Source organism: Chiroxiphia lanceolata, chromosome 20 (genome assembly GCF_009829145.1).
Source record: "Chiroxiphia lanceolata isolate bChiLan1 chromosome 20, bChiLan1.pri, whole genome shotgun sequence".
In the NCBI taxonomy this organism is placed as follows: domain Eukaryota; kingdom Metazoa; phylum Chordata; class Aves; order Passeriformes; family Pipridae; genus Chiroxiphia; species Chiroxiphia lanceolata.
In genome coordinates, this window is record NC_045656.1 from 7,238,894 (window position 1) to 7,265,725 (window position 26,832).

The window sequence follows — 26,832 nt, forward strand, 5'->3', positions numbered from 1 at the left end:
TCTCCCCTGCCAAGGCTGGGCAGGGACTTTCCCCAACCCGCTCCTCCGCTGAGCTGATTCCAACCCCATAAATGGTGTCGAAATGCCAGGCAGTCCCAGAAAAGCTGGAGAGGGGTCCCCCCATCCCCTGGGAGGGGGGTGGGAGCAAACCCACTCATCAACAGCTCACTGAAGGATTTGGGTGCACCCAGCCCAGGTGAGGATAGAAGGGGCCCACCAGGATGCCTGGGGCCCATCAGCCAATTCTGAGGAGGTGTGTCTGGCTGTCAGTATCTTCCTCATCCCTCCTCTGGTCCTAGTACAGGCTGGAGAGGGGCAGGAGGGACCCCAAGTGCCCCCATTCAGGCACCCGTCCTTAGCAGGTCGGGGTGAAAGCTGAGACAGGCAGCGGCTCCGTGCCGAGCGGGCTCGGCGGGTGCACCAGTGTCTGGTTGCCAGCGCAAGCGGAGCCCCTGCATATGCCTCTCGGCACACGGTTTCATTTCCATTCTCCACGCTTGTAATTGGGCTCATGCAACAGCCGGCTCTCGGGATGCTAATGACATGCTGATTCGCAAATTAGGGAGTAATTCGAGCCTGGCGCTGACTGGGTGCAGGCAGACACGGTCCTGCATCTCACCCCATCATGGGCTCCTGCATCCCACCCCACTGTGGAGTCCTGTATCCCAATCCACCACAGGATCCTGCATCCCACCCTTCCCTGGGTTCTGCATCCCACCTCACTGCAGAATACTGCCTCCCATCCCACCATGGGATCCTGCATTCCACCCCACTGTTAGCTCCTGCATCTGACCCCACCATGGGGTCCTGCATCCCACCCCACTGCGGGGCCCAGGGCCAACGCTCCCCCAAGCCCTCCCTGCTCCATCCAACATCTCCCAGCACAGATACCCACGTCTTTGCCACGGATCTGGTCCTCGGTGAGCTGCACCTCGATGAGGGGCCGCACAGTGGTGAAGAGCTTCCACCACGGCCAATCCTTCACCCCCTTGTTCTTCTTGATATTCTTCTGCACGCACCGGATGGCCAAATCCTGGATCTGTGCAGGGCACAGGGTCAGCACAGGGTATAGGGTCAGCACGGGGTGCTGCCAGCAGGGCAAAGTGGGGTGGGTGGGCACTCAGCACTCCCACCAGCACCCCAGCATGCTCCCCTTCGTTAGCATTTGGGCTAATTGCACTGGCCTATCTTCTGTTTGATCCTCTCCAGCCCCTCTAAATGCTAATCCTGGGAAGGCGAGGCGCTGCCGAGACGCCTATTTTACGCCTTCTCTAATGATAAAAGTAGGAGCCGATGCGTCGCTTCATCCTGCTGTGGCGATGCCCAGCAGCCTCCCTGCCGGCTCCCCCTGGCCCCCCGGTTCCCCCTGGCCCCCCACGGCTCCCGGGGAGGCGGGAGGAGGAGGTGCTGGCCCAGGAGGCGCAGAAAGACTGTGCTGCCCATTTTAGGCGAAATTGTGCAGCAGAGCGGGGAGGGGAGAGTTGCTGGGACGAACCTTTCTCTTCTTGAAGTGCTGCCGTGCCAGGAAGCCCCTGCACGCTGCCTGGAAGAGGGTGATGTTCCTGCTGGTTTGTGTGTCCCGTTGCTCCTCCAGCTTGGCCAGTGATCCAGCCCGGAAAAACACCTGTGGGAGGGGAAGGGGATGGGATGGCGATGGGTGCCGGCATCCCACCAGCCACACCGTGCCACCCGCCTGCTGGTAGGGATGCAGCTCTCCCCTCCTGTCCCAGCCACTGGTCCTGTCCTGCCATGGGGTTTTATTCCCCAGGCACAAGGAATGCCGGGGGTGGGAGCAAACAGTGATGCCCTTGTGCTGGCCCACCGTGCTGTGCCCAGCCATGACGCACACCCCTGCCCACACCCAGCATCAGGCACCATACCCGGCTCAAGCCCATGTGGTAGCTGCTCTTCTCCAGGTCCAGTGACTCCAGGAGCTCCTCCACTGCCTGTGGGGAGGGAGGAGTGTCAGGACTGGGATGGTGGCACCCTGGGGCGCAGGGGACCTTGGACCACACACTGGCCCTGACACAGGACACGCACCCGCTTCTCATCCACCACGATGTAGTTGCGCCCGTGTTTCTTGGTCAGGTGTGGGGCCAGGACATCGAAGCGCCGCCTGAACTCCGCAAACACCATGTGGTCGGGGTAACCTGGGGGAGCAAGGGAGAGTGGGGCTGTGGGGACAGCCAGGATGCCTGGGGGGATGGTCGGGGACAGCCAGGATGCCTGGGGGATGGCCAGGGACAGCCCTGTGTGCCCTGACATGCTGAGGCCCAACTTCTGGGAGAGCTGACAGGGTCACCCCACGTGGAACAAGCTCCCCATGGGGCCAAACACAGCTGGAATGCCCTGAGCCTCCCCGGGAGGTTTTCCTTGGCTGGGTCCTCCAGCAATTTTGGCTGGGATCTAGGGAGAAAGTGGCCAGATCCCATCTTGGGGGTAGAGCAGGAACACATATGCTGCCTGTGCAAGTCCTGCTCCGGCTTCACTTTGAGCTGCAGCCAACTCCTGCATCAGGCTCCAGCACTGAGCCTTCACATCTTAATTAACGACGAGGTATTGACGGGAACTCTGACCCCAGCACGGCCGGCTGGCCACGGCCACCAATCCAGGAGGTGTGTGGGTGGCATCGATTTCCAATCGCGGCAGGACGGGTTCGGCCTCCAAGCAATAAACCCTCGGCCAGGCAGCCAGCCATGCGTATCGATAAATGCTTTGCTGAGCACAACTCAGAGGCCCTCGTTCCAGTGGGACAGGGGCTGGATGCCAATGGGATTCCTGCCAGGAACCAGCGGCACCAGTGGAGACACCCAATTAAGGCCATGCCTGTCCCCAGCATAGATAACGGCCCCCCCAGGGGAGGGGTGACAGGGACAGGACTGCCGTGGGGAGACAACTGGAAGCTGCAGGGCTCAGAGCAAGGGCATGTGATGAATGGGTTCTCGAGGGCCTTTGGCTCCCCAGTAAGAAGATACATCCAGGACCTCCGCGGCATCCTTCCCCTCACCCTGGTGCCGGTGCCACGGCTCACCTTGGCGGTACATGCGGAGGGCGTCGAGCAGGCGGGAGCCGCGGAGTTGTGCGCGCAGGAGGGGCACGTCCAGCTGCATGAGCCCGGCCTCGCAGTGCTCCGCCGGCAGCTCCAGCTCACTGCCGCTCACCCGCCGGCACGGTAGAGCCTGGGGGTCCCCACCGCCCCCCGCTGCCTTGGGCAGGAAGCAGTGCACGAAGTGGAGCTTGGACTTCTTGATGCTGTCGATGAGGGCATCCTGTAGGCACGGCAGAGCAGGGTGAGTGGTGATGTGCAGCAGTGCCCCAGCCAGATGTGGGGACCCCCACTTGGCACCCTCTCACTCACCACTTGCAGCTTGATCTGGATGCAGAGGGATTTCTTCTTGACGGCGGCCACGCCGGTGGTGAAGGTCTTGCGCATGCTGGTGGCCCGGCGCAAGGCCAGCTGGGAGCCCCCCTCCAGCCCCGCCACCGAGCCCGACAGCACCAGTGCCGACCCACCACGGCCGGCAAAGAGGCTGCTGATCACCTTCCTGCAGGGCACAGAGATGATGTCACCCCCCAACACCACCTCTTCCCCCTGCCATGCTCCCAACCCAGGACCCCACTCACTTCTGGGACTCCTGCAGCAGGACGGAGGCATTTTGGGAGGCTGGGTTGTGCTTGACATAGTTGAGCCATCCGGTGGCATCGTACTCCACCCAGTTAGTCCCCGAGCTGTGGCCCAGGAGGAAGTGTCGGGGTTTGTCACTGGGGAGCAGAGGGTTGTGCCCTGTGGGAAGACACAGAACCACTGGGCACAGCCCCAGGGACCAACACTTTACTGGTGCATGTCACAGAGTCACAGAATGGTAAATGGTTTGGGTTGGAAGGGAGCTTAAAGGTCATCGAGTTCCAACCCTCACTCCATGGGCAGGGACACCTTCCACTAGAAAAGTTGCTCCTGGTCTAGAGGACATATTCCCACAGTGCCAGGCTTCCCCATACCTTTCTTGCCTCCTTCCTGTGGGCCGTAGTAGGAGAAGAGCCGCTCCAACAAGGTGTCCTCGTTGCCGCCCGGCTGCAGTGCCTCCTCCTCCAGCAGCCACAGCAGCCCCCGCGCCTCGTCTGTGCGGGCCAGCGACCGGACCTGCAGGGACACCGCGCTGGCAGCTGTCCAGCATACCACTGTCCCCCAGGGCAGGGACATGGGGTGACCCAGGGGACCCAGGCCACCCAGGGAGCATGCAACCTCACACCGTGCAAGAGGCCTCCTGCTTAATGGAGACCCAGCAGGAAAAGAGCCCATATGGGACACTCCAGCAGCGCATCTCGCCGGGAAATGCAGTGCTCAGGCACCCGAGGGCTGGAGCCAGAAGCCCTCCTGGTCTCTGCAGCCACCTCCAAAAGGGACTGGAGGACCTCAGGAATTAGAGAACCTTGGGAACCTGTGCACCCTGGGGACCTGAGCACCTTGGGGACCAGATCACTCAAGGGATCTCAAGGACTGGAGCACCCCAGGGATCACACACAGTCTCCAGGTCCCCTGCCTGCAGCACAGGTAGCTTCCAGGGCAAGCAGGGAAAACCATGCTGGGGGATGCACCAAGGATGTGGGCTGCACACATACTTGCACCCGTGCTCTCACAGCCATTCAGGACAACCCCTTTCCTTCCCCTCACTACCACCTGAGTGCCAAAATTCCACCCATCCGCTGCCGTGCTGTGGCTGGGAGGAAGTGCAGTGGGTGCTTACCAGTGCCTGGTGTGAGGACTGGTCTACAGCAGCTACGGAGCCAGAGGAGCCGGGCTCAGCATCAGCCAGGGTGAGCTCTATGTTCTCCTGGTGAGGGGGAACAGAGGCAAGTGAATGCCCACACCACGGAGTAGCAGTGATTGGGACCAGGAGCTGGTCAGGATGTTGGTCTCAATGAGGTTTAGGATGATGCCACATGCCAAGGGGGGACCAGGACACATAGAAGGGTCCCCTCAGGCTGTCAGTGCCAAGATGGAGCAGCAGCAGTGATCTCACCACCACCACCACTCACAGCCACCCCATCACCTCCCAGCCCAGCTCTCCTCTGCCGTGCTCCACAGCCAAAGAAATCAGGGGGGACACAGAGGAGATGTTCATGTGGGGACAGGAGGGCAGGAAGGGAGGAGGCAATGGCAGCCCTGGGTGTCCCCAGTACCTCCTTGTATCGCTCCAGCTCGCGGGCGAAGGTGCGCTGGTGGAAAAGGAGCTGCAGGCGCTCCTGGGCATAGTTGTGGCAGAGCTCCTCGAAGGTGGCCCCCCGGCTCTGCCCTGCCAGCTCAGGGTTCTGCGCCCCGGGGGTGTCCACAACTGTCACCGAGCACACTGAGTGCTGGCTCGACTTCAGCGCCCTGGGGGGGACACAAAAGGGACTCAGCGGGGTGAGTGGATGCTGCCATGCACCCCCCAGCTCTGCCCCCAGCCCTCCCAGCACATACCTGTTGAGGAGGGAGATGAGGAGGGTGAAGAGCTCGGAGTACAAACCAGATGCCATGCCCTCCAGGCACTCCAGCGCCGTCAGCTTGGGACCTGGCCAAGGTAACCCTGAGTGTCCTCAGCCTGTCATCCCCTGAGGCCCACCCGCTGTCCCCCCAAACCTCACCCTACCTGTTCCACCATCCCCCAGGGGGGACTCATCGGGGCCCTGCCGGAAGGAGGTGGAGCGCTGCAGAGTGGCCTTGGGCTGGTGCTTGAAGATGGCAGAGGAGAGCTCCTCCAGGCTGCAGCCCAGCAGGTACGCAGCTTTCTGAGCCCACTCGTGACGGGCAAACTGCTTCCTCCCGGCTGGAGGGTGGAGAAGGGGGCTTCAGAGCCAGGCAGGGCATCCCCAAAAATGGGGAGCATTTCCAGACAGGCTTAGATGGTCTCAAGGACCCCCAGAGTATGCTGGGGGTGCTGGGCACAGTGGGAGTACATGGCCAGGAAGCATGTTTTGAGGTGTGAGGAGACAGACATGTTTGGGGTGCAGAGGAGATGGGGGGTGAATGGCTTCATGCCACTTCAGGGCTGAGCCCACAGCCACACCACGGTGTGTGGAAGTGAGGGTCCCCTTGCCATCACTACTTGGGGACCTCTGGGGCTCTGAGTCACCCTACACACAGGGACATCTCCCTGCTCTATGACACACTGAGCAGCCCAGCTGCAGCACAGCAGGACAGACCGTGGTGGACAGACAAAGTCATGGATGCTGATGGAGGTGGGAACAGGTTAATGGTGACATGCAGGGACACGACAGCAGGATGGCAGTGGGAAGGGAAGCCAGAGACACGGGCGGAGAACAAGACTTTACCTTCGTCGGCGTCTGCATTGCAAAGGGCAGCATGCACCATGCGAACAGAGACAGGGGTTAGAAACAACGGCGCGTGACGGCGCGGGGACACGCGGCACGGGGGGCCCTCCTGCCAAAACGCGCCGCCACGCCACGCACATGCCAAGCCTGCCCCTCCCCGGGCATTGCTGAAGTGTGTGAGGTCTTTCCTCTGTGAGCCCCCCTGCTCTGTGGGCACTGGTGGGGAGCAGTTCAGCTCTGCCCCAGAGCGCAGAGAGCTGCTGTCAGATCCAGCTCGGTGCAAGTGTCAAGAGGATGAGGAAATCGGGAGGGCTGGTGTGACTGAGCTGGCTCTGAGCACCCCCGGTGTCCACGAGGTGCAGGGGAGGCTTCAGCAGCAGCACAGAGCCAGGGCTGGGATGCTCCCCCCCAGCACGATCTGGGGTTCCTTCCAGCAGGGCCCCCGTTATAAAGAGACTCCAGAGCTGCCCGAGCATCCCGCTGTGGTGGCTGTGGCGGGGCCCTGCTGCCCTCTAGTGCCCTGAGAGCACCCCATGGGCCAGGACTGCACGCTGAGAGCACGCCGTAGGCCAGCACTGCACCCTGAGAGCACCCCATGGGCCAGGATTGCACCCCACTGTGCCCCAAGAGCACCCCATGGGTCAGCACTGCCCCCCACTACACCCCAAGAGCACCACATGCGCCAACCCTGCACCCCAGGGCACACTCAGACCACTCCAGTCTCTCCCTCCTCATCCCCAACACATCTCTTCCCCCAGGGCTGAAAATTCCCTAGGTGCAGCCACCAGCTCCAGGTGCTCGTTTTGGGGTTGCCATGCCCCAGCCCTCCTGCCAGTGTGCAGCACCACTGGGGTTTCCAGCACCATGGGGAGAAAAGGAAGCCACAGGGGGAGAAGAGCAGCCCCCAAAGCCTAATTTGCCACCCCCAGGGATGGAGAGTGAAGCTGGTGCTGTTGGAGCCAGACCAAGCACCCACGGTGTACTCTGGGTGCCAGGGCAGCTCTGCCCCACCCCACCAATATACTGACAGGACTGGGTTAGGGGTGCTCATAGGCATCAGGAACCAGCTGGGGGTCAGGGTTGGTCCCAGCACACCAGCAGCATCCCAAGCCCCCGTTTCAGCCCCAAAACCAGCACCGCGTGGCACCCCCCAGAGCAGAGACCCCCCCATTACCAGAGCAGAGCCCCCCCCCCATTACCAGCTCCGTCTGCCAGCGGCTCTGCGAGGAGGATGGAGGGAGAGGTGTTACACTGGGAATGGGGGACACCCCCCCCCCCAACTTCCTCAACCCCAGCCAGGTCCCCTCTCATTCACGTTGGCAGGAGCCAACCCAGAGACTGGGGTGTTCAATTCCCACCAGTTAATGGGACCACCCCAGCCATGGGGACAAAGCTGAGTGCCACAGAACACTCAGGGTGGCAGGGTACTGTCCCTGAGCTGACACAGCCCCCCACATACCCCCAGGACTCGGCTGCACTGGGGGGGGCTGTTTGCAAGGTGCCCAGGTGCCAGCAATGGTTCTGGGCCCCCTTGCATTCATCAGTCCCAAACCTCCACCCATTAATGGCTCCCAGCCTGGAGAAGCTCATTACCTTTGGTGGCCCCAGCAGCTCCCAGGTGGTAAATGGCCCCCAGAACGAGCCAGAAGGCTTTCTGCTCATCACCCGAGATGCCCATCACCTTCATGGCTGCCAGGAGCTTGCTGAACTGCTGGGTCGCCTTCTGCTTTTCCTCTGGCTGTGGGAAACAACAGGAGCCATCAGTCTGGGAGCCCGGTTCTGCCTCCCCCTGCACTCAAACGGGCCAGAGATCCCCGTCCCTCCCACAGTCCCCTGTGGCAGCGACCTTGGAGGGGGGCACGATGCCGAAGACATTGTTCTCTGCGAGGTGGTTGAAGTGAAGCTCAGTCCTGCGGGGATAAACACCATGATTGGCTCCATGTGGAAGACCCCAGAGACCCCCATGAGCTGGGGGCTGTGCCCTCGCCCCCCAGCTCACCGCAGGGTGCTGTCGGAGCAGGCCAGCAGGTAGTAGAAGACATTGAAGGTGGCCTCTTTGGCCGGGCGCCTGGCCACACGCAGCTTCTCCAGCAGCAGTGTCTGGAGGAGGTGGGAGAGACGGGAACTGTCCCCAAGTGCCCCGCTCCCACTGAGACCCTCCAGCCCACCCTGGTCTCATCCTTGCTGCCTGCCCAGGGTTCTCACAGAGATGTGAGGGTCTCCCTCCCACCACGGGGCACCACGTGAATGTAACCTTCAAATAGCTCACAAGCATCTGCTCTCTGGTGAATACTACTATAGTAGCATGGACCAGCTCTCTTGGACTTTAAGGGCTCTGCTGTCATCACACCAGAGAGGCATCTGGAAGACAGTCCCCCCGATTTTGGGACTAACTCAGCAGGGACAGAGAGCCCATCTGACCTAGGTGTGAACAAGGACAAGAGAAGGATGCCAGGCTGCTGAGTGCTGCAAGCATGGCTGGGCAGCTGGTGGAGGTCTGCAGCAGAGCTTGCAGCATAGTAAACACCATGAGAATCATAGAGTCCTGGAATGGTTTGGGTTGGAAGGGACCCTAAAGTTCAACAAGTTCCAACCCCCCGCCATGGGCAGGAACACCATCCACTAAACCAGGTTCCTCCACGTCCTGTCCAACCTGGCCTTGAACACTTTCCAGGGGTGACAGGGGCATCCACAGCTTCTTTGGGCAACATCCCGGTGAGGACAGACCGACTCCCGCACTGAGGGAAGCCACACTGCTGGCTCCCATGCCGGGGGGGGCCATCCCGGCCCCCTCACCTGTACGGAGGCAGATGCCACCTGCCCAGCCTGGTCGAAGTCCAGAGAGATGATCTGGGAGAAGCGGGTGGCGTTGCCGTTCATGCTGGTGCTGCTATTGCCAAAAGCCTCCAGGATGGTGTAGAGAGCCTGCCACTTCTCCGCTGCAGGAAGAGAAGCAGGGCGGTGGGGTGCAGGGGTTGTGCGGCGGGCGGGCAGCTGGAGCCGGCACTGCCGGTGCTGCTGCTCCCATGCCATGCTCCACACCATGGCAGCCCTCAAGAGTGCGGCAAAGGCACCAGCGTGAGGCAGTGACAGCCCATGTGGTGCGTGTCCAGCCGCTGCCACGTGCGGGGGGCTGTGAGTGCAAAGCAAGGGGCGTGTGCAGGCGGCACACGGGGACCCCGCAACCTGCTGGGGACTCACCGGAGAAGACCTTGCCGGTGCTGCCGGCGATGGTGGCGAGGTACTGGACCAGGTGCTGGCAGTTGGTGGTCTTGCCGCTGCCGCTGGCGCCCAGCAGCACGACGGCCTGGTCCTGACGGCTCATCAGCATGCTGCGGTACGCGGCCTGGGCCACCGCGTAGATGTGCGGGGACGTGTCCTCCCTGCGGCACCCCTTGAACATGTGCATGACCTGGTGGGGACAGGGCAGGTGAGCGGGCGAGGGTCAGCACCCTGCCACCCCACAGCTCCCTCTGCACGATGCCACAGCTCTCAGCTGCCTGTCCCCTCTGGTGTGCCCCCCACAGCACGGGTCACCTTCTCAGAGTACATGGAGGGGGAGCTCAGCGGGTTGATGATGACCATGGTGGGCCCGGCGTAGGTGTGCAGGAGGTTGCCGCCGTAGCGCTGCCGCAGCGTGTGCAGCACGCTGGACTCGTTGAGGTAGAGGAGGCTGGCGAGGTCCTCCACGCGGTCGCACGATGGGGGGTTCGCCTGGCAGCGAGGTCGAGGGGGGCGTCAGGCTGGGAACGGGGATCTGCCCCACCGTCCCCCCGCCCCGCAGCCCTACCTTCTCCACGTCATCCTCCTCCACCTCCAGGATGGCTCCATCGTGGTCCAGTTTCACCTTCACCTTGCCCTCGGGCAGCAGACTGCCCGCCTCCGGCCGCAGCTGGCTGCCTGCAAGGGGCACAGGGCACTCAGTGGGGCCGTGCTGGCAGCCCCCTGGGGACACTGCATGGGGGATGTGCCGTAGGAAGGACAGGGCATGCCATGTCCCAGCAGTGCCCCTGACTCACCCAAGGAGAAGCCATCCCTGTGCACCAGCCACACCTTCTCAGTCTCGTACCAGGCCTCCTCAGCCGCTATCTGCTCCTCTGATTTGGCCTGTGGAACAGCAGGATGTGGAGTGGTTGTGGTCACCTGCCCCTGCTCTGTCTTTCCCCCTCCCCACATCCCTGGGGCTGGAGGGAGCAGGCTGACTGGCCACGGGGCCTCATGCTGGCCAGCCACAGCCATTCTTCACAAGCGTTCCCAGCCCCAGTTCCCATTTGCCCACTGTCTCCAGGGACCCCAGTGGGATTGGGGCTGCAGAGACCACCAGGGCCCTGCTACAGCTCAGGGCAGACATAAAGCCAAGTGACCCACAGGCTCATTCACCACAGCCACCTCGGGCAAGCCTGGAGAGCCTGAGCTCCCAAACCGCAGCCCTGAGACAGGGCACCCATTCCAGCCACGTGTCAGGATGCAGGGACACTGAGTATGCTGTGGGGACACGGGACATGCTGCAGGGACATGCTGTAGGACACAAAGGACACACTGCAGGCACATAACGTGGGGACACAGGACATGGTACAGGACCACAGCATGGAAAATGCCGGGCTGGCGTAGCCAGCACCCGAGAGCAGGATAAGCCCTAAAGCCAAACCTGAGCTGCGGCAGGGACGGGGCCAAGGGGAGCTGCCGGCGCATCGTCCACTGGACCCTGGCAAGGCCGAGAGACAGGGCTGAAGGTGAGAAGGGCTCAGCCCTGCCCCGCAAACAGCACGGAAAGCGGCGAGGGGAGCGAGCAGGGGCAAAGCGCCACCTTGCCACACCCTGTGAGCACTCCTGGTGCCATGGCCACTGCTGTGGACAGCAGGGTGGCATGTCCAGCGCTGTGCTGGAGACGCATGGAGCCGGGAAGGATGTTGGCCATGAGGCCATGCTGCCAAAGCCCTGGGGGCTGGAGGTCACTGCATTGACCCGCTCTGAGCTCTGCCAGCACTGCGCTGCTTCGCCACAAGCCATGCGTCCTGCCTGTGCCGGTGCTCTGCCCCTTCACATCCTGCTCCGTGCCCCTGCCCGCCCCAGCTGTGCCACCTCCACCAAGAGCACCCCCCCAGGATGCCCAGCTTCCCAGCATGGCCCTGCTGGGGAGAGGCACCCAGCCCCGGCTGCCCTGGCACCCTCCAGCCCCGTGGGTGCCGTGGCAGCCCACAGAGCAGGGTGGGATGGGAAAGCCTTACGCTCCAGCACGAGGCGCGGGCGCAGATGCCAGCCCAGTGGGACACAGAGGATGGCGGGGGGTCGCTGGTGGAGGCAGAGGGTTCCTGAGGACGGGGGTACAGTACCTGGCTGGGTGCCGAGGCGGAGGCGGCGGGGTCCAGCTAACGGCAGCAAGGAAGCAGGAGAGAAAGAAGAGAAGGGGTGAGAGGCAGAGAGCAGAAGCAGCACCCTGACAGGCCATAGGGCCCTGGCACAGCCACGATTCATATGGCACCACCAGGACATCATCCATCCCAGCCACCACAGTGTGCCTGGGCTCCCACGGGGATGCCAGCATTTCCCCACGCCCGGGTACACTGGTCTGGGCAGTGATCTCCAAACCCACCAACAGCCCTAGTTATCCATCCCCTGCTGCCACTCAGATCATGGGGTTGGCAGCCAGGCACAGGGGTACAGTCACCATGTGCAGAGCACACGGCATGCCCAGGACAGCCACACGGTGCCCATGCCTGCCCATCCTTGGGAAGGCAACACACAAGCACCAACACCCCTGGAATTACAGAAGTAGTGAAGATCCTCTCCAGTCGGAGCTGCGCTTCCTCAGATGGGCTCAGCTGGGACGCAGGGCCGGGGGCAGCCTGGAGGCAGAGCACCATTAGCCCCAGGTCGGCCACCCCACAGCCCCTGCAGCCCTGGTACGCGGGCATCAGCACAGCCATTGCAAAGGCTTCCCCAGCCCTGCAGCCCAGCAGGGTGAAGGTGCTGACACTGGCACAGCTGGGGTACCAGCAGGTACCCACAGTGCCTGGGGACCTGGGTCCCCACTCCTACACACCTGCTTAGGGGGCGTCGGGGCAGTTTTCACAGGGGTCGGCCGCTTCTCGCTGGTCTGCTGCTTCTTCTCCATATGAAATGGAGGGGAGACAAGGGCCAGTGTGATGGGGTTGCCACAGCACACACCACTGCCCCAAAAAAGTGACCCCCACCCACACCACACACCCCAAAACCACTGCAAACCATGCAGGTGAGCTCACACCATGCTGAGCTGGGGGTACAACCCACTGCCGGGTTAGAGCATCCCCCGTCGTGCACACACCGGTACCTTGTGCCTCTCCAGGGCGGTGGGTTTCAGAGCAGATGCCTTTGTTGGCTCCGCTTTCCCTCCCGAAGGCTGCACCAGCGGCTCTGGCTTGGCTTCAGTGCCCGGGGACAGGGACGGCTTCGCGTCCCCACCGGCCGGCTCGGGGGACTTCTCCTGCCTGTCCCCCGGCCGGAGCCGCGGCCGGTGCTCCTTGGTTTTGCCCTTTGCCATGAGGGTTTTGAGCCCTGCTGAGATCTCATCCTTGGGTTCCGGCCTGGCAGGGGCTGCCGGCACCACAGCGGGGGGAGGTGGTGGTGGGGCCGGGGGAGCCAGGACACCCGCACGGCCTGTCTCCTCCTTCCTGGGGGGTGGCACTGGCTCGGGAGACTTGGCATCTTGCCCTGGCTCCTTGGCACTGCCAGTGTCCTCCCCTGGCAGGACTTTGCGGACCACCTTGCGCACCACCCGGACCACCCTGCGGCGGGACAGGCCCTGGCCGTCGTCCTCCTGTGCCTCAGCAGCCGGGCCCTCCAGCCCATTCATGGCCGCCCCGTTCAGCACCGGCTCTGGGCTCTTCCCTTTCCCAGCAGGTGGCTCAGGGCTCTTCGCAGGCGGAGGTTTTGGGGGCTCAGATTTCGGGGGTTCAGGTTTTGAGGGCTCAGGTTTCAGGGGTGCAGATGCCACATCCTTCGGGCTCTCTGACTGCAGCCACAACGACACTGGTGTGAGTGGAGGTCCAGCCACGGACCCTCTGCTTGGGACATGGTGGTGCCCAAGGCTCTGTGCCCTGCCACAGAGCACAACTCCTGGCCAGACCCCGGTACTGGGGGACACAGCTTCCAGTCCCCTTCCCCAGCCAACCTACAGCTCCCCACCAGATCCCAGAGCAGGGAGCAGTGGTGACCTACCTTCCCCACACACAGGGACCCATCAACCCTCAGGCTGCCAGCACAGGGGTAAAACTCAGTGCTCAGGGCATCACTGAACCCATGACCCTCCATGGTGTCCCCAACCCTGGCATGGGGTCTGTTCCCACCAAGGGTGAGCCCCATCCCTAACACAGCTCCACCCTGCCCATGCCCTGTGACACTTACAGGCCCGTCCTCCTTCACGGGTCTTTTCACAGCTAAAGATTTGTCCTCGTCCTTGACCTGAGGGTCAGACAAACAAGAGGAGCACGTTTCAGCCCACTGTGAGGCCTTGCTGCCAGAAAACTCACCAGGACCATCACTCCATGCCAGCCCCAATCTGCAGCCCATTGCAGGGAAAAGGATGCACGTCCTTCCAGGCTTCCCATCAGCCAAAAAAGCAGGAGGAAGCGCAGAGATGCGCCCCAGTTATGGCAAACCCCAAAAGTGGGAGAGGTACATGCTCTGCCTGCCTGGCCTGGGCCGCCTCATCACGTGCAGTCAGTGAGTGAGTTGGTACAGAGGCCCATTACTGCTCCCACAGGGCTCTGTCCTTCTGCAAGTCACTCCCCAGGCGTCACAGCACATTTTAAGTGTCACCAGCTAATCTCTGCAGCAGCCGCACATGGGGTGTGCCAGCTCCCTGCCGAGCGGGGTGACCAAGGGGCTCTGGGGGGTGGATGGTCAAACCCTGTCCTGAGCCTTGTCTCTGAGTGCCAGGACTCAGCTTCACACTGCGGTGCATCCCGTGGGATTGCCATCACACAGCTCCTGGGTGGCTGGTGGCACTGGGGTGGCTCATGCCGTGTTAGGGGCTGCACCAGCCACTCGCAAAGCGGTTAGTGATGGTGTTAGTGATCGCATGCGTGGCCGCGTCGGTGACTCCGCTCCAAGCTCCCCGTTTGCTCAGCACGGCCCCTGGCACAGCAGCACAGTGAGGCCAGGAGTGCTGTTCCAAACACGGTGCCAGCGCTGGGCAAACTGAGGGAACTGGTCAGCAGCGTGACCCGAATGTGGGGCGCAGGCAAACATGCGAGAGAGACTTCCCTTCTGCTCCCAGAACGCAAACCGGGATGAGAACGCCATGGTGATGTCTCATGGAGCTGCAGCCCTGGCTGGGGAGAGAGGCAGAGGTGAGATGGGCTGGGGACAGCACACAGAAAGCCAAACCATGGCACAGTCTACAGGGATGTGTCCTTCCCCACTTGGGATCCTCAGGAATGGGGGTCTGAGCCCACCTGGCCTTGCTCAGCGTACAAACAGCGCCCACAGGAGGGGCTCTGGGGACAGGCAGGTGACCAATCTGACACCTGACAAAACTCATTCTGCAAAAAAAGCCCCTTCAGTCAGGCCTCAGGATCATGCCCCCATTCCCCTGAGCAGGCCAGCCTGCTGTAGTAAGCAAATGCCAGGGTGAGAGAAGGGATATTTTCTACCCCAGCTCTCTGCTTGCCCTGACAGTCAGGGTTTATTCTGAGCCTGACCCCGTGCCAATAGCCGGGTAGCCCTGATGGGACCCACTGCCCTGGCTGGCACCCGCTCTCCAACCCAAAGGGGTTGTGCCTGGGGCCATCGGGGAGAAATCCCCCTCCCAGGGCCAGGCACCGTGTGGAGGAGCACCCGGCCGCCAAACCAACCGGCCTGTCTGGGCACACACCAACTTGTCCCTGAGGGATCCCCTGTACCCCATCCCCCTCACCATAGTGATACACCAGTGCCAGGAGCACAGGCTGAACACGGGGGTCCAGAAACAAACCTGCCTATGGGCCAGAGCTCCCAAACCCTCTGCTTCCACTTCCAGGCAGCCTGGCACCCCAAAGATCCCCAGAGAGCACCAATGCTGGAGTCCCCAAAACAAACAACCCCCGGCCACCAAAGCGCCCCGGGGGTGGGTTTGGCCTCGCAGCCCCCAATCCCAGTGGCAGGACTGTCTCCCACGTGCCCCCCTCGTGCTCCCCCAAGCTGTGCTGGACACGCTGGGGGTCCCCACCTTACCAGAGGGAGCCAGGAGCGGGGTTTCCGCCGGGGCGAGCGCAGTACAGCACGGTGGGAGAGGCACTAGCGGGGCGGCAGCCGCAGCACGGGGACAGCTGGGCTGATAGGGCCACCCTAAAAATAGCCGAGGAATGCGAGGGCCCCGCCGGCGCACGCAGCAGCCGGAGGGAGAGCTGGGGGGGACACGCGGGCAGTGGGGCCTCACCACCACCACCGTCACCGCCGCCACTGCCAGAGGAAGTGATGTGGGCTCTGCCGCGGGGGGGAACTGCCCAGCCTCCGTCCACTGTCCTCCCGGAGGGAGTGGGGGAAGACACCCCCGGACTGACTGCAGCTGTGGAGCTGGAGGAGCCAGGGAGAGTTCTGTGCCACAAGGGACAGGGTTGCACGCTCCTGCAGCCCGGGGTGCCGTGGCAGGGTGCCCAGTGTTGGAGCAGTGTGCCTGGTGTCGTGCCAGGCGGCGCAGCCCTGACACTTCTGCTCCTCCTTTGCCTTTCCCATGAACACAACAGCCCCCCCCAAAATGCTGCTGGAGATGGAGAGCACCCCAGCACGGCGCAGCAGTCCATGGTAAAGACACTTTCATGGCAAAGCCGCCTCTGGAAGTCCAAGGTGTCCCTGGAAAGAGCAGGAGCGGGGCGGCGGGCAAGGGGCCAGGGGTCGGGGGCCTCCCTGCGCGGGGGTTGCCGGGAGGAGGCCGGCGGCAGGGAGCCAGGCACGCCGGCATGGAGGGGCAGCGGTGACCGTTTGGGCACGGGCACAATGGGCAGGTCCAGGACAAACCAAACCAACACAGATGTGCCCTGAGCCAAAAAACATTCCCCGGAGAAGCAGGAGGTCCTGGCCTGACTGGGACAGCTGTGCCAATGGCAGGTTGGAAATCCCCATGCTGGGAATGCCAGCACTAGGCCATATCCCTCCTGGCCCACAGGACTGGCACGCCGTGCTCCACAAGGGACAGGCCACAGCAAACACCCTTGGCACAGCACAGCTGAGAGTGCCTGTAGTGATACCAATGTCCCTAGGTAGTGTGGGCAAGGAGGCACCAGCAGGGAGGAGCCCATCTCCCACAGACCACCTCCACCAGGATGCCCAGCCCGGGCGTTTGGTGATGAGGCATTTCTGCCTGGCCAGGATATTCCTCTCATTCTCCTTTAGGAAATTTGTCAGAGACGCACTGGTCTATAGCTGAGCCCACTGGATACAAGCCCCCTCCCCAGGACCCCTTGGGACCCCCCCCACATTGGGGCACCCCAGCAGCACCAACCCTGCAGTGAGGACAGAAAAAGAGCCAAACCAAGAACTTCCCAAGCATGGAAAAATGGAGACAGCGCCTCCAGCACAACAAGAGTCCCACATCCCCACCCCAGTGCAACATGGGGCACCCAGCCATGCCATAGCAGAGTGGTCTTGCACTCTGGGGACAGCAAACTCCAGGGACCTGGGTGCCCAAGGACAGTGGGCACGCATGGTACGCAGGGTCCACCACCGCAGCCGCTGAATGCCTGTGGTCCTGCTGAAGCACTGGAGTGGTCAGAGGCATTTCTGGAATATTTCTGCTGGGCCGGCGCATGCCTGGGCCCTGCCTGAGGAATTTCACTGGTAAATAAATAAATACAGGCGTGGAGCTGAGCCAGCCTGGCTCCTCTACACCGGGAGCAAGGCTGGGACATGGAGGGAGTTACACCCGGTCCCCGATGCCCAGCCACACCGTGCCACCGGCTGGCCCCCCATGCACCTCACAGGACCAACAACCCCCCAGGACACGGCGGGTGCTCCCCTTGCCCAGCCAGGTTCGTGGGGACAAGGGTGACTCAGCACAGACCCAGTGAGGGGGTTAAACCCCCCATGGTACACAGAGAACCCGGCACCGTCCCACTCCAGCCAGGGAGGGGCTTCCACAGCAACAGCCCAAAATATGTCTATAATTTCCTGTTTCAAAAAGGATCATTTTTATTTAAATTAGGACCAGAAACATTCCAGGGAGCTTAGTGGAGCCTGGGGGAGAGCTGGGCCTCCCTGTGTGCCGGCACCTTGCATGAGGGACCCCCAACCGTACCCAGCACCCCTACCTGTGCTCCCCAGCACCGGCAAAGGTGTGGTGCACCCCTCTGATGCATCACGCAGGAGGAGAACAGCATCCTGCACCAGGACGTGCCCAAGCTGCAGTGGCAACCAACGATGCCCCACAACACAGTCAATGCCAGCCCTCCAGTCAGCTCCCACCGGCTGATGCCGTCAAACCACACCGTGTCCCGGCACAAGGCCGCACACTGCAGCCTCTTCCCTGCAGCCCCAAGGGCGCCGGCATCTCCTCTTCCCCTTCCCAGCCCAACACCACACTCCTGGCAGGCGCAAGTGCCTCGCTGGCCCCCGTGTGCCGGCATCCAACGCACACCTGCCTCCACACCAAGGTCTGCAGCACGGGCACAGCCGTGCCCCGTCGGCCCCGCGGGGTTATCCGGCCAGGGGTTATCCCTGCAGCACCGCCGGCACTGCCCGGTGACGCCTGCCGGGCTCCGGGGAGGAGCTGTCGGAAAGCCACTGCTCCAGCTTGGCTCAGACTCCACCCCGCAGTGCCGGCATCTGCTCGAGGAGCACATGGAGCCCCTTGGCCACCCTTACTCCATCCTGGCCACCATCCTGTGGGCACGGGGCCCTGCCATGCTCAGCATAGCCCTCCCCGGTGCGGGCAACCTGCTCCACACCCTCCTACCTTAAGGAAGGCCTAAAAATACACTAAACGAGCCCAGTTACACACACTTAAACACGTCACACTGCTGCACCCCCTGCCACCACAGAGGGGGCTCAGCTTCGCAGGCTGTCGGTGTTTGGGGGCCTCTGCCAGGGTGCTGGCTGGCCGGGACACTGACTAGCCCGCGGCAGGGTCAGTAGTGCCGGGCAGCAGGAGTGAGGGATGTGGGTCACCCAGCCATTAAGTTTCTATTTATACCACAGCAGCAGCAGCAGCAGCCGCGCACGCAGAGCTGCGCTCGCCGGCAGCAGCTCCCGGCCCCTGGCACACTGTGTGCCTGCCCCAGTCCCCGGGGAGGATCCCAGTTGAGGGAGGTCAATGTGGGCAATGGAGCAGGCAATGTCGTCCTGCAAAGCAGCATTTGGAACTTCCTGGTAGTGAGGAGCAAAGCTCCCTTCCCTGCTGGACAGTGCTTCCTCAGCAAAGAGATGGGGACAGACTTTCCCCGGCAATGCAGAGTGGGGCTTTCCTGCAGCCCCTCTGGCAGGAGAAAGACCAAACCCAACAGCACACTGAGCATTTTGAGGGGCAAAATCCACCAGTGATGGTTTGTAAGACCTGATTAGGCTGCACCCCAGCCACAGCCTCCCACTCCTCTGTGCATTGCTCCCGTCCAGAGCAGCCTCAGCACTCGCTGGTTCCCACAGCTCCTGCCAACCCAAACACCCCCACAAGGATGCTGGCACTGGCAGAACCCAGGCCCCAGCAGCACCCACAGCAAGGACAGCGTTACTCACATCCCAGGCAGCACGGCGTGTCCCCTGGCCGCCCCGCAGCCAGCACCGGCTCAGCTCGCTCAGCTCCAGGATGGGCTGCACCTTCAGCTGCACCGTCTCCCCCGACTGCCGGATCATCTCCACGATCTCATCCCGGGATTTGTTCTCCACGTTTAGCCCGTTGATTTCCACCAGCCGGTCCCCCGGCACCAATCCCAACGCCAAGTCTTTGGTGCCGGCTCCGGGCTCGGCGAAGTGCACGACGCGCCGGTACACCTGCCCGTCGGGCCCCCGGTCCAGCATGGTGGTGCGGCGCAGGGAGAAGCCGAAATCGCCGGTGTTGCGCCTCTGCAGCTCCAGCTGCCGTGGGGTGGGGGGCTGGGGGGGCACCAAGGCGGGCAGCCGCAGCTCGGTGGGGAACCTCTTGCCGATGAGCTCCGGCACCCTGGCACGCAAGGAGGTGGTGGGAGGGGTGCAGGGTTGTCCAGGGGGAGCCCCTTGCTTGTCAAGCGGGGTCTCCAGCGTGCGCACCTCCACCTGCGGGGAGGGGGCTGCCGAGTGCTCAGAGGGGGTGGAGGTCTCCGAGGTGCTCTCATCCCGGCTTTTCTGGGAGAAGGAGAAGCGTTTGACAATCACCTGGGAGTTCTGCTTGGCCAAGGAGCCAAACTTGGCCGCCCGCTGCAGCACCGAGCCCTTGAAGTTGCCGTCGTCCACCTTGAGATCGTCACTGGAGCTGGCCGTGCTCAGGTGGCCCGAGTCCAAGATGACACTGCCCCGGTTGCTGTCGGAGTCAATGTCCGTGAGGTGCAGTTCAGAGCCACTGGCCACCTTGATGGGGATGGGGTTGGAGATCTCCAGGCGGGTCTTGGAGTCCCGCTTGGAGGCACGGTTAAGGTTGAAGAAGCCCCTGCGCATACTCATCTCTTCCAGGCTCTTGAGCTCAGCTGCTGACATTCGCTCCTTCTTCTCCTTCTTTTTCTCCTTCCGGGCCCCATCCTTCTCTTTGTCTTTCTTCATCAGGTTGAACATGGTGGAGGGGGGCTTGGGGCACTCTTGCCCCCGTGGCAGGATGCTGGGTCAGGGTGCTGGTCACGGCACAGCCGCCTGCACAGGACAGAGAGGTAAGGGTGCCATCAGACAGTAGCATGGCCAACACCCACTCATCACCCCTCAATCCACCCCACTGGTCACCCCAGCTGCCATCCCAAGCCCACGGGGTCATGTCCCAGCGTTTCCACCCTCCTTGGGGACAGCAGCACCACAGGGCTGAGACTGCCCCAGTCATTGAGTTCTCACCCCAGTTAGGCACAAAGTCCCAGGGATGCAACAAGGGTGGCCCTGCACCCACAGGGATGTCCCAAAAGAAGCCCAAAAGCCTTGCATCCCTGTGCATCCCCCTGCCAGCACCAGGGTTGACTGTAGGCAAGACCCCCAGCACCTCCCGCAGCTCAGGAGCCGTTTCAGAGCAGCATGGGTGAGCAGCAAGGAACACATTCTGATTGCTTTTCCTGCCAGCACGGATATTCCCCAGGGTAAACCCCCCCATCCCAGCCAGCCACAGCACCACCACCATCCTGCCTGCCGTTCAAAAGCCCCTTGTTGAGGAAACAGAGGCTCCTCTGCTGCTCATCCTGGCCCTGGCCACCGCAAACCGCAAGGGAGAGCCGCGGGCAGGGAGGGAGCCGGAAACATGGCCCGGAGCGAAGGTTGCTCTAATAAACAGGAACCTGTAAAATCACATCCCTCCCAACACTGATAAGTGTCTAATTTTAGCCAGGGCGACGTAGAAACTTGTGACGCCGACAGCGACCTCCAGGAACAGTCGCTCTTTCATTCGGGCATCCCGCGCAGGGCGGGGGCAGCACCCAGCCAGTGGGAAAACTGTGGTTGGGCAGAAAACCCAGCTCCTTCCCGGAAAACCCCATGTGCACCCAGTGCCTGGGAGCACCCACAGCCTCACCCCACACGGGGTGCTATGGGACCTGTCTGCCCCTGGGATAACTGGTAGCCCCTCCCTCCCCCAACCTCCATCTAGTGCTCGGGATGAGGATAAACAATTCCAAAGTGGAGCGAGCGGCTGGCAGCGCCCACGGGATGGGCTGACAGCTATATATAACGGGTCAGGAAGCCGCACAGGAACTTAACCTCAGCACAAAGGACAACAGGAAAACTCCCCACGTTTGAAGCATCTGCTTTACAGCTCTCTGACGGGTGTGGGGGTGAGGTTTGGGTGGCCACAGGGATAGATAGCACTGCCCATGATGGCAGCCCAGGCTCTGCAGGCATCCTGGGGTGCATGGATGTGCTGTGCCGTGCCAAGCTGCACCTTGGCTCCAGCACAGCATCAGTACTGCATCACCATCACTGCCTGGACCATCTCCCTGCAAGGGCACACGGTCCCCATTGCCCTTGAATGCACTCAGTGGGACACTGGGGAACTCAGTTTCCCCTTGGCAAAGCCACATGGGGATGGCAGGAAACTGCCTGAACACTGCTGCTCCTCGGGGCTGGGGCAGGAGCACACAAGCTCAGGAGAGGCCTGGCCACAGGGCAGGTGAAGACAGAGCTCTGCAAGCCATGGCACAGTGCTGGCCCTGAGCATGTGATGCCGCCGAGGCAGTGAGGGGAAGCAGCTGGAGGGACAAAGTCGAGTATGTAGCTCTGAGGCTCCTGGTCGTGTCCAGAGCAGCTGCCATGACACCACCCAGCCCCGGAGCTCTGATTGTTCTGCCCTCCCTGCAGCACCTGGGGCTTTACCCAGACAAAGAGCAGGACCTGGCCAGAGCAGGACCACAAAATTCATAAAAACAACCCAGTTCCTTTCTCCTCTCCCAGAACTGCTGGCTGCAAGGTGACCACTGACCCGAGTCAGGGGACAGCACAGCTCCTTCCCATGACCCACAGCAGGTGCTGCTGTGAAGGGCCCTGTGGCTCTGCCATCACAGGGGCTGCTCCCCACCAGCTCCTCCATGGCTCTGCCAGGGCCTCAGGGCAGACAATGGCAGGGAGGGAACCACCTGCGCCTGTCCCTGTCCCCACACCGTGACACGTGCCACTGGTGCCACAGTTGCCTGGACATCCCTGAAGCTGTAGAAAGGGCTGTACCCCCAGGAGCACCCTGAGCTCACCCCATGGCAGGGAGGGGGCTGCTGAGACCCTTCCCAGGGATCCCCTGGGAGCAGAGCTGCTCACCAGGCAGGTGCTGCTTAGAGCTGGGAGACAGGCGGCCAGCGCGCTCTTTGTCCTCGGCGGTTTCTCTCCCAGCACACACGCTGCCTCCCAGCCTTTGTATGCTCAACAAAAAGGGGGAACAGCCTTCCCAGTCGCATCACTAATCAGGCAGCACCGGCAGCCACTGGCGCAGCCACGTGTGCCCCACACAGGGCCACAATGGGCAGGAGCAGGGCAAGGGGGACAGGAACCCCGGCACCCCCCCTGCACTGGTGCCCCCAGTCCATGTAGAATGCCCTTGTGGTTTGTCCCCTTTTCCCCAAGGAGGCTCCCGCCATGGGGATGCTGGATGGGTGCAGCCCAATGCCGTGAGCAGGAGGTGGCTGCTGAGCGTCTCCTTGCTCCTGATTCAGACCCAACACACCTTCCCTGACTCAGCCCAGGCTCGCTCTGGGACTCTTCATGGCCAGGCGTGTTTGGGGCAGCGTGTATGAGCCATGACAGGGGAGGGAGAGGCACCCGCCGGCGCCAGCTGTGCTCTGGTATCGCACGCGAGGATGCTGCTGTGACACCCAGGCTGGCAAGGGATTCTGGATGTCACTTCAGAAGGGCCAAGAGGAGAAAAAGGAGACCAGTTTGAGGTTCCCCAACCCAGTAGCCCTCCCTGAGCCTCTCAAGCAGAAGCTCAGGGGGGATGCACCTTCTCCCTTGTCCCCCCACCATGACCATGAGCCCCCACATCCCTGCCAGGGCGTTGGGGAGTTCCAGGCAGGGAGGAAGGCGTTCACTGAAACTCCAGGCCACTCCTTCCCTCCCCGAGACGCAATCTCATCCGACACGCTCCCGCGCAGGGACCTGCACTGCAAGTTTCACAGTCGCCTGCCCTCCCCACTCTGCTCCTCGACGCAGTGTTGGCTGTAGGGCCCTGCTCACCCACTGCTTCAGCACAGGAGCTGGTGGCCATCACCTCCTTGGACACACCGTGTTGGGGTGTCCCACATCCCCGCTGCGCCCGGTTGGGCAGGGACAACGCTGTGCCAGGGAGCAGGAGCTGCTGGCATCGCTGCCAAGCAGCCAGGCCAGCTCCCACACAGAGGAAAGGGGGCTGATCTGCCTGATGGCTCCTTGCTGGACACAAGTTTTCCACAGAACAAGGAAATTTAGGGAGTTTCCAAATCCCTCTGCACTGCCTGCCCTTACAGACAACGCTGGGATGTGTCAGGAGGAAAACAATACCAGATATACCTGAGTCACAGCCAGGATGTGCCACCAGGCTGTCACCAAAGTGGGATATTGGGCCCTCCTGCCACAGGAACCCAGTGTCCAACAGCAAAGGGGACCCAGACCAGCTGTGAGGTGTCCCCATGGGCCAGGAGGGTGCACAGGGTGTGTGAGAGGGATTCAAGCACCCGCCTTGCCCTGAAGCTGGGCAATGACACAGCTCAAGAGGCCTTACAGGGCAAAGGTGGTGGGGTAGGATCCCAGCTGTGCTGACAGGTGGGAGACAGTTCAAAGAGCAGCCAGGGGTTAGGTGGGTTAGCTGCCCCCACACCACCTTGCACAGGTCTCCACCACCACCTGTTTCTGGCCCCAAATTCACAGCCTGACAGCCAGCACAGCCCAGCCCACAGCAAAGGTGAAGGGCTGAGCCCCGGCTCGTCAGCGGGCAAAGTCCAGGGCTGGTGCAAGCGCTATGGGAATGCTCGGTTCCCAACAGGGACAGGGTGGTGGGTGGGGATCCCCCAGTGCCAGGGTGCCAGGGCCAGCCTCGGGGTGCAGGAACACACTGCCCTGCACCCACACTTTCCTGTAATTGACCTAAGTTTAGCTTTGGCACTCATTGACCAGACAATTTGCATCTCACAGGCCGGCTGGAAACCACACAATTTAGGGATACGCGTCCTAGCCCTCGCCCGACGCTCCATATATTCCTCTCTGGGAAAATTAACAGGCGCCGGGGTGGCCACAGACCTGTGAGACCCCCTGTCCTCAGCACAGCAGTCTGCTGAGGGGCCACCCACCCCTGTCACCCCAAAAAGGTGCCCAGGTGCCAGTGCCTGCGGCCCCAGCACTGATGTGGTTAATGGTGAGCTGCGCTAATGGCTTTGGATACAATTCCCTGGCAGTGTGGGAAAGGCCCTGGCCAGCGGGTTCTGCCTGGAAGCAGGACTGGCCCTGGGGAGCCCTGCAGTGGGTGCTGAGGTCTCCCAACACGAGGCACCTGACATGAATAATCCTGCAGGGACAGGCTGGCTGTACCCACGGAGGGTCCCTGCCCACTCTGGAGGGGCACAGCCGCCCCCACAGTACCCACAGCTGGGTGCACACACCTCCAGCACCCCCGGCACGGGTGGGACACGCACAGGTGCCGCAAAACAACGAGGGGGTGGGGCTGTGGGCATGGGGACACAGAGGGACACAACACACAAAACACGCCCCACAGCGCAGCAGGGGGACGCACAAGGTGACACACACATGCAGACACGCACACGCGTGACTCCGGGGGCTGCACACCCACAGGCGCTGCACGACAAGTGCGGGTCATGCGCACACCCGCATCCCGCAACCGGGGGGGGTGACACCGGGGGGCCCGCACACACTCACCCAGACCCACACACCCACCCACCCACGGTGGTTCTGCAGCGCCGCGGAGGCGCGGGCGCGAGCAGCGGGCACGAGCACGGTGCACGGCCCGGCCCGGCCCGGCCCGCCGCGGGGGGCGATGCAGCCGCAGCCGCGGCCCGCCCCGCGCCGGGAGGTGCGCGCCGGTGCCCCGGCCGCGGTGCCGGTCCTCGGTCCCCGCTCCCCGGTTCCCAGTCCCGCTGGGATGGCGGGGGTTACTCACCCAGCGGCGGCGGCGGAGCGGGGCCCGGTGCTGGCGGCGGCGGTGGTGCCGGGCCCCGGCGGCGGCAGCGCGGGGCGGGGCGGGGCGGGGCGGCCCCGCACCGGGGCGGGCACTGCCGGCTGTGCGCGCGCCGCCCGCCGCGCCGGGCGCGGCTCCGGTCTGCTCGGAACGGCGGCCCTGCCCACCCGCGAACCTGCGGGCGCTCAGCCCCGGTGCGCCCCGCACCGCCCCCACGGCGATATAACCACCGTACGGACCGGTGCCCGCAGCCCGGTGCGCGCCCGGGACCGGTGCAACCCCCGCGCCGCACACCCGTAACCTGCCCACGAAGCGGGGTGACCCCGCACCCCCCCGCGCGCGCACAGCCCGTGTGCACCGGTGCACACGCGGTGTGCGCACACCCTGGTGTGACACGATGACACACCGGTCCTCGCCGTGCAACACACACACGCTGGGAAACACACACGTCGTGTTCTCACACTGCTGCAAGCACAGCTCCGAGCATCGCACCGGTGCACACAAACGAACTGCTGGGATTCCCCTTTGCGGAAGGATCTCATCAGGAGCAACACCGGATCCGGCACAGGGAAGGTTCCGGGATGCCGGGTGGAGCCGGAGCGTAGGGAATACAAAGCTGGACATGCAGAGTTGCCTGCAGAGCCGTTTTACAGCTGGTGCTTCTCCCCCTGCACCTGTCCCCAGGGAGGGCTGTCAGCCTGCAGGGACTGACTGTGAGGGCAGTGCCCGGCTGTGAGGAGGCAGCCTGTGGTTAATAATAAGCATTTTCCAGCACACCCAGCAGCAAAAGCCGCACAGCCTTTGTTACACCCTTTCCACTGTGTCCAGCTTTGAGACGTCATGCCAGAGTTGGTCACATATAGTGAGAATCCTGGGACAGATGGTTTCAGGACAAGCCCCACCATCTCTGTGCTGGGTCAGCCATCAGGTGTGGGAGCAACTGGGTCCGGCACTTCACAGGACGTGGGTGGCTTGGGGAACAGGGACCATGGGGAGAGGCATCCATGAGTTCTTTCCAAAAGCATTTTTCAGGGAGAGCTCCATCTCTGCTGGGAAGCTCAGGACAGACAGAGGAATGACAAGGACAGGTGTCTGCCCCCAGCACCATCCCTTCATCCTCCAATGGCTCCTGTCCTGTCCCAAGGTACCCCAGAGGACTCACTCCAAACCCCTACTACCATCCACCACAGGCTGAACTGCGTGGTCTTGTCTCTCCTGCCATTGGCCTGTGAACCTGTCTCTTGGGATACGCCTGCCTGGGTGTCACAAGCCTCGCTCCCTCACAACAGTAAGGCTGGCTTTGATTTCCAGCCCATGGCATGTGCCCAGGACACAGTCCCACCGCAGCAGCAGAGCAGGACACGTATGGGGCATGGTGGGAGTGAGCTGGCAGCCAAGCAAGGAGCCCTGCGCTGGACCCTGGCCCGAGGGATGGGGCAGTGGAGGAGATGCAGCCCTTGCAGTGGCGGAGGACGGCGGCAGCGAGCGCAGCCGCCTGCTTTTGTCACACTCTCCTTTGTCCCAGGCACGTGGCACCAAGCACAGGGAGCCGCAGCCATCTGAAGAGCTGGGATGGAGACGGGTGAGCTGGAAGGGTGGCGAAGCCCCATCTCAGCTGCCAGGAGGGTTTTCCGGATGCAGTGATGAGGGGCCACATTGTGTGACTGTACCTCTGCCCTGCTCCCTGGCACAGGTGGGTGAACAGCCAGTTACAGCCTGTGGCAGCTCCTGCTTCCTTATCGCACTGAGCAGGCGGCTGTGGGCTGATGCTGGTTGGAACCGCCAAGCTGTGGGACAGTGCAGGCTCCCCGGTGTCACACAGC

General features: G+C 62.7%; 1 protein-coding gene across 6 annotated transcripts in view; it reads right to left on the minus strand.

The window, feature by feature from the left end:
* Positions 1–25,028, minus strand: part of MYO18A (myosin XVIIIA) — a 37,539-nt gene extending 12,511 nt beyond the window's left edge. For 2 of the 6 annotated variants that reach the window (XM_032707436.1, XM_032707438.1), the window contains exons 1-30: positions 24,992–25,024; positions 18,997–20,079; positions 13,696–13,752; positions 12,623–13,303; positions 12,356–12,418; positions 12,081–12,158; positions 11,646–11,681; positions 10,961–11,017; positions 10,332–10,419; positions 10,103–10,212; positions 9,850–10,026; positions 9,514–9,724; positions 9,109–9,251; positions 8,312–8,412; positions 8,159–8,222; positions 7,906–8,050; positions 7,512–7,532; positions 6,313–6,324; positions 5,631–5,807; positions 5,462–5,552; positions 5,182–5,374; positions 4,746–4,832; positions 4,000–4,141; positions 3,625–3,784; positions 3,359–3,545; positions 3,032–3,269; positions 2,041–2,150; positions 1,881–1,946; positions 1,496–1,624; positions 896–1,039 (exon numbers count right to left, since the gene is read on the minus strand). In XM_032707436.1, coding sequence (XP_032563327.1) covers positions 896–1,039; positions 1,496–1,624; positions 1,881–1,946; positions 2,041–2,150; positions 3,032–3,269; positions 3,359–3,545; positions 3,625–3,784; positions 4,000–4,141; positions 4,746–4,832; positions 5,182–5,374; positions 5,462–5,552; positions 5,631–5,807; positions 6,313–6,324; positions 7,512–7,532; positions 7,906–8,050; positions 8,159–8,222; positions 8,312–8,412; positions 9,109–9,251; positions 9,514–9,724; positions 9,850–10,026; positions 10,103–10,212; positions 10,332–10,419; positions 10,961–11,017; positions 11,646–11,681; positions 12,081–12,158; positions 12,356–12,418; positions 12,623–13,303; positions 13,696–13,752; positions 18,997–20,004 — 4,776 coding nt within the window. In that variant the 5' untranslated portion in view covers positions 20,005–20,079; positions 24,992–25,024. Of the gene's footprint in view, positions 1–895; positions 1,040–1,495; positions 1,625–1,880; positions 1,947–2,040; positions 2,151–3,031; positions 3,270–3,358; positions 3,546–3,624; positions 3,785–3,999; positions 4,142–4,745; positions 4,833–5,181; positions 5,375–5,461; positions 5,553–5,630; positions 5,808–6,312; positions 6,325–7,511; positions 7,533–7,905; positions 8,051–8,158; positions 8,223–8,311; positions 8,413–9,108; positions 9,252–9,513; positions 9,725–9,849; positions 10,027–10,102; positions 10,213–10,331; positions 10,420–10,960; positions 11,018–11,645; positions 11,682–12,080; positions 12,159–12,355; positions 12,419–12,622; positions 13,304–13,695; positions 13,753–18,996; positions 20,080–24,991 lie in introns of those variants that run through there. The other 4 variants (XM_032707437.1, XM_032707435.1, XM_032707433.1 and 1 more) reach the window with 3 other exon arrangements.
* Positions 25,029–26,832: the final 1,804 nt, after the last annotated feature.